Raw genomic sequence first — 13576 nt, forward strand, 5'->3', positions numbered from 1 at the left:
AGAGCCAGTATAACCAACCCCACACTGATATGACCCAAAAGGTCGAAAACAGCTGTCGGTGAGCAGGTTACTGGTTCTGCCTCTTAACCCAGGCTGTGCTGAAAAGCTGTGTAATGCAGCAAGCATGCGCTTATAGGGGACCATGTGATATGGATTTGAACCAAAAGGTGGTACTGTGTGCTCATTTGCATGTCATTTCCCAGAGTACCTTGCTGTAGTGGAAGTGCTGGGGGATAATGGTGAAAGGCGGGGCTGCAGACCTGTCTAAGACATGCAAATGCGCATACAGTATATATATATATATAATTAGCTGCGCCCAGCATGCTGTACACAATCATACTATATTGTTTGTCTCCAGCAGTTAGACATTTAACACGTCATATACATTATGTGTGTCGAAGGAACCTGCTACTGTATTCCTGCAAGATGCAGGAGAATAAAACATTTATATTTTTTTCTGTAAGACGCAGGAGAACAAAACGCATACAGGGTTAACAGGAACAAGCCGCACCCAGCATTTCCGAATAATAAAAAAAAAACATTTAAGTTTCGTTTCTCCGCAGCAGCTGGGCGGGATGAGACTAGTCTTTCTGAAGCGGGGAGGATCCTGTATTGTTACTATAGCTTGGAGCGCTGTTACTATTCTCCTATAAGAACGAGACATTGTGTCCTCCGAGAGACAGCCTGTGTGTTCCTGACAGTCTGCACAGAAGCTCCTGAGACTGCAGCCAGTGAGAGTGTCCTGCATGTGTACCTGACATTATCAGAACTGACCCTCCTACAGACCCGCAGGCACCTCAGAGAGAAGGAGACTTCAAAGTCACTGAGGTACCGCAGAGAGAAGGAGACTTCAAGGTCACTGAGGTACCGCAGAGAGAAGGAGACTTCAAGGTCACTGCTGGCACTGTAAGTAATCCTTTTAAAACCAGAGACAGAACATAAAACACAGACAAAGCTCAGTTTTTAGCACATCCAGTGAGACTCATACACGGTACAGTGCCTAAATATATATGTATAAATATCTAATAAGTAAAATGGTCTTTTAGTTTGACAAAATATATATTGCCATGCTCAGTAGCACTCCTCTGTGACACTCATATGCTTATATATATGTTGTGGTCATTTTGGGGGTTCAATAGGAGCTTGTTAGGAGTCCAGAATGTTTTACAATTCTTGTCCAGCTAGTCATGCCTGATTGGAGGGTGGCAACCTCCTTCCTAATTTAAGCTCACCCCCTCCCACATTTAAATGGTTATGGGCTCACTCCATAGCATCTTCCACTCAGGGGAACTTGCCTGCTTGCAGTTTGGCTGTGACATCTCTAATACAGAGTGCTTTTCCTGGTAATGTACAGGTTAATAAAAGCTTCAGTCAGACTCAGAACTTTGCAACTAATATTGACAGATTTACTATAAATCATTCTTCCTGTTATTACACAGGTTATTAAGAATTTATATTAGCGTTAGGGACCCCTGATATGTGGTCTGCCTTGGCGTTGGCTCAGGGGCTTACAACAATTTTGGCCAAAAATGTCAAACTAAAAGACCATTTTACTTATTAGATATTTATACATATATATTTAGGCACTGTACCGTGTATGAGTCTCACTGGATGTGCTAAAAACTGAGCTTTGTCTGTGTTTTATGTTCTGTCTCTGGTTTTAAAATATATATTGCCATGCTCAGTAGCACTCCTCTGTGACACTCATATGCTTATATATATGTTGTGGTCATTTTGGGGGTTCAATAGGAGCTTGTTAGGAGTCCAGTATGTTATACTGTAAGTAATCCCTCTATACCAAATGATGTTCCATCTCATACACCCTTATCCTATAAGATTAGTGGGGTTTTCCGTTTACCGGTGGGACTCCCTCACACTGAGTATACGCCAAGCACCTTTTCGCCCCTCCTTTATCTCAAACCTAAAAACTCGCCCCGTAAATGAAGCATTTCCGTAGCCTGGGCTCATGGCGACTGTCCCACAGTCACTCCTACACACCAGTGTGACCAGGCACTGCTATCTAATGCCCCTACCCACCATCAAGGCCAAGCACAGCCATCTACTGCACCTACCCACCATCAAGGGCAGGCACTGCCATCTACTACACCTACCCACCCTCAAGGCCAGGCACTGTCATCTACTGCACCTACCCACCATCAAGGCCAGGCACTGCCATCTACTGCCCCTACCCACCATCAAGGCCAGGCACTGCCATCTACTGCACCTACCCACCATCAAGTGTAGGCACTGCCATTTACTGCACCTACCCACCATCAAGGCCAGGCCCTGCCAGCTACTGCACCTAACCAACATCAAGGCCAGGAACTGCACCTACCCACCATCAAGGCCAGGCACTGCCATCTACTGCACTTACCCACCATCAAGGCCAGGCACTGCCATCTACTGCACCTACCCACCATCAAGGCCAAGCACTGCCATCTACTGCACCTACCCACCATCAAGGCCAGGCACTGCCATCTACTGCACCTACCCACCATCAAGGCCAGGCACTGCCATCTACTGCACCTACCCACCATCAAGGCCAGACACTGCCATCTACTGCACCTACCCACCATCAAGGCCAAGCACTGCCATCTACTGAACCTACCCACCATCAAGGCCAGGCCCTGCCATGTACTGCACCTACCCACCATCAAGGCCAGGCACTGCCATCTACTGCACCTACCCACCATCAAGGCTAGGCACTGCCATCTACTGCACTTGCCCTCAATCATGGTCAGGCACTGCCATCTACTGCACCTACCCACCATCAAGGCCAGGCCCTGCCATGTACTGCACCTACCCACCATTAAGGCCAGGCACTACCATCTACTGCACCTACCCACCATCAAGCCCAGGCACTGCCATCTACTGCACTTGCCCACAATCAAGGCCAGGCACTGCCATCTACTGCACCTACCCACCATCAAGTGTAGGCACTGCCATCTACTGCACCTACCCACCATCAAGGCCAGGCCCTGCCATCTACTGCACTTACCCACCATCAAGGCCAGGCACTGCCATCTACTGCACCTACCCACCATCAAGGCCAGGCACTGCCATCTACTGCACCTACCTACCATCAAGGCCAAGCACTGCCATCTACTGCACCTACCCACCATCAAGGCCAGGCCCTGCCATGTACTGCACTTATTCCCTCACCTGCTGTCTCTGTGTGTCCCGACAAACCGCTTACAGTGTAAGCTCCCCGGGGCAGAGATCTCCTTTCCTATAATTATAATGTAGTTTGTTGCATTTATTGTTTTATCTTTCCCAGTATTGTATTCTCTCTTTTGCAAAGCGCTGAGTACACTGTGTGTTATATAGAATATGAAGACTGTGCATATATACAATAAGGGCCATAATTAGAATTAAGGACCCACTCTTGGACTAAACACACGGTGAGGGTGCGGGTGGGGTGGGGGTGGGGGTGCGGGTGATGGTGAGGGTGCGGGTGGGGGTAAGGGTGAGGGTGCGTATGAGGGCAAGGTGGAGGGTGCGGGTGCGGGTGGGAGTAAGGGTGAAGGTGCGGATGGGGGTGAAGGAGAGGGTGAAGGTTGGAGGTGGGGGTGTGGGTTGGGGTGTGGGTGGGGGTGAGGGAGAAGGTGTGGGTGAAGGTGCGAGTGTGGGTGCGGATGTGGGTGGCGGTGCGGGTGGGGATGAAGGTGCGGGTGGGGGTGCGGGTGGTGGTGAAGGTGTGGGTGGGGGTGCGGGTGGGGGTGAAGGTGAGGGTGCGGGTGGTTGTGAAGGTTCGGGTGGGGGTGCGGGTGGGGGTGCGGGTGGGATTGAAGGTTGGGGTGGGGGTGAAGGTGAGGGTGAAGGTGTGGGTGTGGGTGGTGGTGAAGGTGAGGGTGGAGGTGCAGGTGGGGGTGAAGGTTGGGGGTGGGGGTGGGGGTGCGGGTGGTGGTGAAGGTCAGGGTGAGGGTGGGGGTGCGGGTGGGGGTATGAGTGCGGGTGGGGTTGAAGGTTGGCGGTGGGGGTGCAGGTGAGGGTGAGGGTGCGGGTGGTGGTGAAGGTGCGGGTGGGTGTGCGGGTGGGGGTGAGGGTGGGGGTGGGGATGAAAGTGAAGGTGTGGGTGCAGGTGAAGGTGCATGTGAGGGTGTGGGTGCGGGTGGGGGTGAGGGTGCGGGTGGAGGTGAGGGTGCGGATGGGGGTGAAGGAGAGGGTGAAGGTTGGCGGTGGGGGTGCTGGTGGGGGTGGGGTGAGGGTGGGGGTGTGGGTTGGGGTGGGGGTGAGGGTGAAGGTGTGGGTGAAGGTGCGGGTGTCGGTGAGGATGTGGGTGGCGGTGCGGGTGGGGATGAAGGTGAGGGTGTGGGTGCGGGTGGTGGTGAAGGTTAAGGTGAAGGTGGGGGTGAAGGTGAGGGTGCGGGTGCTTGTGAAAGTGTGGGTGTGGGTGGTGGTGAAGGTTCGAGTGGGGGTGCGGTTGGGGGTGAGGGTGGGGTTGCGGGTGGGGTTGAAGCTTGGGGGTGGGGGTGCTGGTGGGTGTGAGGGTGCGGGTGAGGGTGGGGGTGAAAGTGAAGGTGTGGGTGGTGGTAAAGGTGTTGGTGCGGGTGGGGGTGGGGGTGGGGGTGCGGGTGGGTGTGCGGATCGGGTTGAAGGTTGGGATGGGGGTGCGGGTGGGGGTGAGGGTGGGGGTGGTGGTGAAGGTGCGGGTGGTGGTGGGGGTGCGGGTGGGTGTGTGAGTGGGGGTGCGGGTGTGGTTGAAGGTTGGGGGTTGGGGTGCAGGTGAGGGTGGGGGTGCGGGTGGTGGTGAAGGTTCGGGTGGGGGTGCGGGTGGTGGTGAAGGTGCGGGTGGGGGTGAAGGTGGGGGTGCGGGTGGGGGTGGGGATGAAGGTGAGGGTGAAGGTGTGGGTGCAGGTGGTGGTGAAAGTGCGGGTGAGGGTGCGGGTGAGGGTGTGGGTGGGGGTGAGGGTGCGGGTGGCAGTGAGGGTGCGGATGGGGATGAAGGAGAGGGTGAAGGTTGGAGGTGCGGGTGGGGTTGGGGGGGTGGGTTGGGGTGGGGGTGAGGGTTAAGGTGTGGGTGAAGGTGCGGGTGTGGGTGCGGATGTGGGTGCGGATGTGGGTGGTGGTGAAGGTGAAGGTGGGGGTGAAGGTGAGGGTGCGGGTGTGGGTGCGGATGTGGGTGGCGGTGAAGGTGAAGGTGAAGGTGGGGGTGAAGGTCAGGGTGCGGGTGCGGGTGGTTGTGAAGGTGCGGGTAAAGGTGCGGGTGGTGGTGAAGGTTCGAGTGAGGGTGGGGGTGCGGGTGCGGGTGGGGGTGCGGGTGGGGGTGAGGGTGGTGGTGAAGGTGCGTGTGAGGGTGCAGGTGGTGGTGAAGGTGCGGGTAAGGGTGGGGGTGGGGATGAAGGTGAGGTTGAAGGTGTGGGTGCAGGTGGTGGTGAAGGTGTGGGTGAGGATGGGGGTGTGGGCTAGGGTGCGGGTGGGGGTGAAGGTGAGGGTGGGGTGCGGGTAGGGGTGAAGGTGAGGGTGGGGGTGCGTGTGGGGGTGGGGATGAAGGTGAGGGTGAAGGTGTGGGTGCAGGTGGTGGTGAAGGTGCTGGTGAGGGTGTGGGTGCGGGTGGGGTTGAAGGTTTCTTAATCTTACTCTCTCTCTCAAAGACTCCATCTCCTCTCTCCCTCACACAACCCTGCTCCTTACTCAATTGACCCCTCCCCACACGCGCTCAATTCCGTCCCCTCCCCACGCCCGCTCAATTCCGTCCCCTCCCCACACGCGCTCAATTCCGTCCCCTCCCCACACGCGCTCAATTCCGTCCCCTCCCCACACGTGCTCAATTCCATCCCCTCCCCACGCCCGCTCAATTCTCTTACCTCCCCTCTCCTCCCCACGCGCACTCAATTCCCTCCCCGCACTCACAAACACAATTACACACATGCACTTGCGCCAGAACTCTGGTCTCCGCAGGGCCCCCTGTGCTATCGGGCACCGTGATTACACCTGTGAAAAATACCCCGGACCTCCTGAAGCTTGCTGGTGCTCCCCTCTGCCTGGGACATCACTCATCTACCTCCCCATTCCCTCCCCGCCCCCCATTCCATTATTGGGAGGCTTTCAGAGGATGAGAGGTAGCTATCCCTCACTCATCTTCCTCCCCCCACCCATTGCATTGACAAAGAGGTCCTCAGGTCAAGGGTCATGCCCCCTTCCCCTTATTTGGCTAGGTTCCTGTACTTAAGTGTCTTGCCACAATGAATGATACATTTGATATACATCAGATTTTTCTGCATACTGAAAATACATTTTTGTTGGTGGAACCTTCTATTTCTTTGGGGCGCATTTTACTTCATTTAGGAAACAGAAACTTAAAGAGTTAACAGAAATGACACCCTGTACGCTTCATTTCTCCCCAATAATAACATGCTGCAGCCCAGCGTGCTAATAAAAACCTCCCGGTAAATCTTGTTTCTCCCCCGTTGCTTTTATAGATGGCGTCTGCTGCGGCGAGTGAGGAATTAAGCTGCTCCATCTGCCTGAACATTTACACCAATCCCGTAATGCTGACTTGTGGGCATAACTTTTGCCAGGACTGCATTGTGATGTCATTGGACAGACAGCAGGAATCGGGCGTTTACACCTGTCCTGAATGCAGAGCAGAGTTTCCGCAGCGCCCGTCACTGCTGAGAAACCTAAAGCTGTGTAACATAGCGGGACATTATCGTTCTGCTCGGCCGAAGCAGGAGGAGACGGGGATCTTCTGTACTTACTGTGTTGACTCCCCGTTACCTGCAGTTAAAACATGTCTGCTGTGTGAAGTCTCCTTGTGTGATAGTCACCTGGAGTCCCACAGCAAGTCGGAAGACCACGTCCTCCGTGATCCCACCGCTGCCCTGGGGGACAGAAAATGTTCCGTCCACAACGAGTATTTCAAGTATTATTGCTTTAATGATTCTACCTTTATCTGCGAGACCTGCAACCTGGGTGAGAAGCACAGGGGACACCAGGTGAAGATGCTGGAAGAGGCGTCTGATTATAAGAAGGTGCAACTGAGTGATTTTCTAAACAAAGTGAATTTCATAAAGGGTTTATCTGAGATGCAACTACATCGACTGGAGGGGCGCAGGAATGGAGTTCAAGGAAAGGCAATGAGTATAAAAGACAGAGTCACTGCTCTGTTTGGGGACATCCGGGAACATCTGGCAGACCTAGAGAATAAAGTCCTAGACGAGGTCACCAGACAGGAAGAACAGGTTCTACTCCCAATCTCCGATCTAATCCAGAAGCTGGAAATAGAAATACGAGCTTGGCACGAGGAAATCCTTCAGATTGAGAAACTGTGTAACATCACAGACCCATTTACCCTTCTAAAGGACGGTCCCATTAATCCTGGGAAAGAATTTAACATGGAGAGAGATCCTGCTGGGGATGATAATTTGGATGCGGTTAGGATTGCAGTGACATTGCAGAAGGCACTATACAAGTTATCTGACCCTATCCCGGTGCTAAAGGCAAAGAGAGGTTTCCATATGCAAGATGCATCAGATCTAACACTGAACGTCGATACCGCAAGTAATAAGATAGGTTTATCAAGGGACCTAAAAAATATATTCTACTGCGAAACAGAGAATTCCCGGCCTCCTAACCCACTAAGGTTTACTACACCACAGGTTTTAAGCACCAGGAAATTTTCCTCTGGACAACATTATTGGGAAGTGAAAACCAGCGAAGTAGGCTACTGGTCTGTGGGGGTGGCGTATAACAACATCGAAAGAGAAGGAGAGACATCTTATATAGGATGTAATAGTGAGTCCTGGTGTTTAAATTGGGTAAATTATGATAAAAAGCTTCAAGCAAAGCATAACAATGGAGTTACAGATTTAAACTCACTTAACCCTGTACACGACATTGGAATATACCTGGATTATGAGGGTGGGCGGTTGTCTTTTTATGAATTGACAGAACCAATCAGACTCTTACACACCTTCAGTCTCACCACCAGGGACTCCCGGAATTACTGCATGGTACCTGCCAGGGTCACTGCACCTGTACACGCTGCTTTCTGTCTGGGGGATGATTACAGCTGGATTATGATCAAGAGTTAAAATAACAATGTAGATAATGGGACACGTAGAACAGCTGCAATGTTTTATCTACATTCTACTGATTTAATGTATTATTCAGATCTAAAAGCAATACAATATATTCACATTTCTTCCAGCTGAGTGTCCATACCGCAAGTAATAACATAGATTTATCAAGGAACGTGAAAGAAGCCAATTATTCTGCCAAAGAGAAGTCCCGGTCTCCTAACCCACTGAGGTTTACCACATCACCACAAGTTATTAGCACCAGAATACAGTATGTTCCTCCAGACACCATTATTGGGGAGTGAGAACCAGCGATGGAGGGAGCTGGCCTGCGGGGGTGTCGTATAACCGCATCAAAAGAGAAGGAGATATATCTTATATAGGACGTTATGGCGAATCCTCGTGCTAAAATTGCATAAATAAGGAGCTTAATGCCGACCATGACAAGGACGTTTTCTTCTTCTTTCTGGGTACCCATCGGCGCTCCCCCTGTTTTGGATAACGTGCGATTGGTGGAATAGTTCTTTATTTAGGGGGTGGAGCTGCAGCAAACAATATTTTGATTTATTTCTATTTTCTTCTATATTATGCACCAAAATATTTTATCATTTTTTTTGTTTTCTTCAAATATCTAAATAATTATACACGGTTGACTGTTTAATATTTGTGTCACATCACTTTGTTACAGTTCCCAATAAATTTGCATGCACTTTTGATATGGTGATAAATTTGTTTGGCTGATTATTTATTAATTAATTTATTTAATTAATGTAAGTGTGATATGGATACATTTTATTATTAAATCCTCTAAGGCTTGTATAAGACACAAGCCTCGGTTAGGGGTGTTCAAAAACCTATGTGGTAGGTATAATCTTAAATGTAAATGTACAATAATAATCAATTCCACATTTCATACACACAAGATATAAATAAAAACGAGAGAGATGAAAGTCCAATCTTGAGGGATTTCTAACTTCAACAAGAGGCCACTCAGGGCGTTCCACAGTTATAATACTGTAATCAATAATATTAATGTCATATTATTTCTTGTAGAGTTGCCAATAGAGTTGTGGGTTGCTGGTTGGGCACTGGAAGAGTGCCCTTGAGATGTGGGTATGTACAGTAGAGACGGGCGAATCCACCCAAATCCGTTTTCCGACTTTTCGCTGATGTGACCACCATGGACTCTCTCCATGGTGAGCATGAAGATCTCTATCGGGACGGATCGTAGTGTTGGTGGAAAGGTAGTAGGGGTTGTAAACTTCTGAAACAGATGTTTCTTTATTGAAAATAAGGAGATTGTCTTCCACACACACACACGGACACACACACACACACACACAAAACAGCAGAGGATCGAGAGAGAAAACATAAAATGAACTAATAGTGCCATTATTCTCAAAGGCAGTAGGGAGACGTCAGTGACCAAATGGAAACAATTCGTTCGCATTCATCTCATTCTGGTCCTATTTAGGGGAACTGTATTGTGCAGCTTTTCTAGTGAAACATTTTCGGGTCAAAAAGGTTGTGCAATACATATACGATGTGACGTTTCGGCAGGCACAGCTGCCTTTCTCAAAATTGGACAGCACACTAACACCCCACCAGTGTCTCTGCTTTATATCCCCCAATGTCCCCAGATGCTCCTCCTTCCCAATAAAACTCCAGGTGTCCTCCGTTTTGCATCTGTGGGTTCCGCCATCTTTTGGTTGGCATCCAAAGTCATCATGGAGCTCTGACCTCCGCGCGCATGGTTGGCGTGTGACGTTATCGCGTTGCTCCCCCGTCGTCAGGTCCCCTCTGGATCCAATGAAAATCCTCCGTTCTCGGGTGCATGGCGTCATTCGATGGGCGTGGTGATCCTTCCATACTTACGTCCAATCGCCTCGTCCGGTGACCGCGTGACGTCATCCTGTGGGCGTATCCCTCCTCCCATCACGTTGTGTAGCCTATCTATTGTGCAGACATCTCCCAGCATACTGTTGCTGTGTATGTACAGCTCCTCTTCTCCCCGTGGTGGGAATCAGCAGCACACCCAGCCAGCGTAGGGGCATTAACCTTGGCCTGGAGAGGCGGACCCCCCCCATAGGACCTGAGGTCATTGCCAGTATCCCTCCGCGGGTTGAAGTGAGACTGCAGATAGCCAGACTCTTGGCCTTGCAAGGGTTTAAAGGTCATTACAGCCAACTTGAACGGAATCCGGAAGGTCACCAGGCGCCACTGCCGGTCAGGGTGATATTGATTGCAGAGAAGGATGCCACGGTCTTTCGATTTCCTTAATGGAGCTTGTGGGGCCCGTGGCACAAGAGCGTCCAAGTGACGGTAAACTTAAGCATAATAAGTTTAATATTATTATGCAGATGCAGTGATAGCTTAATGTTCCAGGGATCTGTGCCCTTCATCAGGGGTAAAACAATGACTCCATCACTTGGTACTCTAACTAAGAGTAGTTCTCTCTTTCTTTCTTTCTTTCTTTCTCTCTTTCTTTCTTTCTTTCTTTCTCCTTTCATTCTTTCTTTCTCCTTTCTTTCTTTCTCATTTCTTTCTTTCTCATTTCTTTCTTTCTTTCTTTTCTTTCTTTCTTTCTCTCTCTCTTTCTTCTTTCTTTCTTTCTTTCTTTCTTTCTTTCTTTCTTTCTTTCTTTCTCTCCTTTCTCTCTTTCTTTCTTTCTTTCTTTCTCTCTTTCTCTCTTTCTTTCTTTCTCATTTCTTTTCTTTCTTTCTCTTCTTCTCTCTTTCTCCTTTCTTCTTTCTTCTTTCTTCTTTCTTTCTCTTTCTTCTTTCTTTCTTTCTCTTTCTTTCTCTTTCTTTCTCTTTCTTCTCTTTCTTTCTCTTTCTCTCTTTCTCTCTTTCTCTCTTTCTCTCTTTCTCTCTTTCTCTCTTTCTCTCTTTCTCTCTCTCTCTCTCTCTCTCTCTCTCTCTCTCTCTCTCTCTCTCTCCTCTCTCTCTCTCTCTCTCTCTCTCTCTCTCTCTCTCTCTCTCTCTCTCTCTCTCTCTTTCTCTCTCTCTCTCTTCTTCTCTCTTTCTCTCTTTCTCTCTTTCTCTCTTTCTCTCTTTCTCTCTCTCTTTCTTCTTTCTTTCTTTCTTTCTTTCTTTCTTTCTTCTTTCTTTCTCCTTTCTCCTTTCTTTCTTTCTCCTTTTTTTTCTTTCTTTCTTTCTTTCTTTCTTTCTCCTTTCTTTCTTTCTCCTTTTTTTCTTTTTTTCTTTCTTTCTTTCTTTCTTTTTTTTATAACAAAAATGTTCTTGGTGAATAATACCAAAAGAAAAACAATCCAAATATTTGCGGACCAAATTAGGACACAATCACCCATCTCTAGAAAAGATCCAGTTTATTCCTCACACATCAGCGACGGCTGCAAAGATAAATGAGTCTCACAGGGTCAGTTCCAGATTAGAGATACAGAGAAGCAATGAGCATGTTGGATTTGGGAGACTCCATAGCTATCTCTTCATCTAATCCTAAAGGGACTCAAATGTGAGAGAACATAAACCCGTTACTCTGTGTCAACCTCGTGGGAACGACCAATTACACTCCCTTAATTACTGCCTCTGTTTATTTTCAGTATACAGCACATGTGCAAACACAGATATCGTGTTCTGAACAAAGGATTATAAATATGGATTACACGGGAGGGAAATATTATGTAGCAATTTAGTGTGTCAAGGGAAAGGAATTCGTCCATCGTTACATAGTTACAGTGTTACCGTGTTACATCATTACATAGTTACATTGTTACATCGTAACGGCTGCACATCGTTACATAGTTACAGTGTTACATTGTGACACAGTTACATAGTTGCATGGTAGTTACATAGTTACAGCATTACATTGTTACATCGTAACGGCTGTACATCGTTACATAGTTACAGTTTCACAGCATTATATTTTTACATTGTAACGTCGGTTGTTGTTGCATAGTTAGATAGTAGTTACATAGTTATATAGTAGTTACATAGTTACCGCGTTACATTGTTACACCATTACAGCGTAGTTTCAGCGTTACATAACAAATGAGGTTGGACAATGACATGCTGAATGTCCATCAAGTACAATCTATGCTAAATTGAGACGACAGATACTTATCCTATATCCGTACTTACAGTATATTGATCCAGAGGAAGGCAAATACAAACCCCCAGTGACACATCATCTATTGATATCTCATTTTTTTGTTTTGATACCATTCTAGCTTTTTATCAGTAAAAACAGTATTATACTTTATTTGTTGTTCTTCTTCTTCTAATCCGGAAGGCCACACGAATTCATCTTCTTCAAAGTGCCTGATTACATCTCTAGTGTGAGTGTGACTGTATATATGTTTTCCAATGTTTACATATTTGGACGTGTTACCCTATATTTATTTGGAATATTTCCCTATATACCAATGGTAGATTGGTGCTCTGGATTTTTCTGTATTCTAAATTCAAAAAGGGAACTACATTTGTGTAAAGAAAGGTCCATTGTGGGTCTGAGAGCTTGCACTCCATTTAAACCCCGAGCTGTCTATTAAAGCAGCTGTCCAAGCTTCCATTATTTTACATTTAGTTTTTTCTCCCTTTAATATGTGCATCAATATAATCCACACAATGATAAGTAATTAGCGTGGTTGCAGATCGATCCGTTCTCCTGTGATTAATCGGCGAAGATTCGGCTCGGGGGTTCACTAAATGGCTGTCAGTGCAGCAGAAGAGGACCAAAGATGCAAAGTTCTGTTTGGAAGATCATGTGACCAGGCAGTCACTACATACAATTGGTGCACTATTAGTGAGAGGGCCGGGCTCAAAAAGGGGTGTGCCAGAAGAGGAAGGGGATGTGACTTTGAGAATGGCTGCTATAGAAACAAAAAAAAATGCTTGTTACATCATAATATATTATAAATGTCAATCAGAGTTGTTTAAAAACCAAAATGTTACAAGTGTTTTCTCATAAAAACAACAAAACAGGCAGCGCTACCCACAATAGTATGACAGAGTATATATTACCTTATGTATAAATGACCAAACATGCATAAGGGGCTGCCCAAGATACAAAAAACTGACCCCCTGGTCAGAACTATAGTATGGAAAGGGAAAGTATCAAATGGCGCCAAATATGATATATACTGCAAAAGGATATATGAAAACCAAGCCTGTTGGCTGTAGACAAGTAGCTCCTCACGTTGTGCTTAAAGAAAAAGAAAAAGCACAACACATAGCGTAATACTGTGACTATAAACGGACAACACTTAACAACATGTAACGGCTGAAAAATAAATTGGTGAAATCTCAATATTAAAACATTTAATAACAATCATAAATAATATATATTGCACACGGACATTTAATAAACAAATAATGCGATAAAAATAAAAGCACTCTGCACCGCCGATGGGAATAGTAGCAATGCCTACTCACCAGATGGAGTAAGTAAGTAGGCGGTGGATAATTTTGAGAGTATCCCCTCTCGTTTGTAAAGCTGCTCTCGTTTGTAAAGCTGTAAAGCTGCTCTCTGCTGGCTGGCGTCTCTGGGACCGTAAGTGTGGAGATCTTGGTGCGGTGCCTTCCGCGACTCACTTG

At 47.6% G+C, this 13576-nt stretch overlaps 1 protein-coding gene across 4 annotated transcripts; it reads left to right on the plus strand.

Annotated features, from left to right (window-relative positions):
* The first annotated feature begins 552 nt into the window (after positions 1 to 552).
* On the plus strand, positions 553 to 8739 carry LOC142470839 (E3 ubiquitin-protein ligase TRIM11-like). 4 transcript variants are annotated; one of them, XM_075577636.1, is made up of 3 exons: positions 553 to 819; positions 856 to 906; positions 6423 to 8739. In XM_075577636.1, exon 3 carries the CDS (start codon positions 6423 to 6425, stop codon positions 8034 to 8036), a length of 1614 nt encoding a protein of 537 aa, XP_075433751.1. In that variant the 5' UTR covers positions 553 to 819; positions 856 to 906; the 3' UTR covers positions 8037 to 8739. The 4 variants fall into 4 exon arrangements, with proteins under 4 accessions (XP_075433751.1, XP_075433750.1, XP_075433752.1 ...); XM_075577635.1 differs by having other exon boundaries at positions 553 to 906; XM_075577637.1 differs by having other exon boundaries at positions 553 to 864.
* The last annotated feature ends 4837 nt before the right edge of the window (positions 8740 to 13576 follow it).

Source organism: Ascaphus truei, chromosome 20 (assembly GCF_040206685.1).
Source record: "Ascaphus truei isolate aAscTru1 chromosome 20, aAscTru1.hap1, whole genome shotgun sequence".
Lineage (NCBI taxonomy): Eukaryota > Metazoa > Chordata > Amphibia > Anura > Ascaphidae > Ascaphus > Ascaphus truei.

Coding starts and splice junctions, on each gene's coding strand:
- LOC142470839 (XM_075577635.1), top strand. CDS start 6,423: ATGGCGTCTGCTGCGGCGAGTGAGGAATTAAGCTGCTCCATCTGCCTG.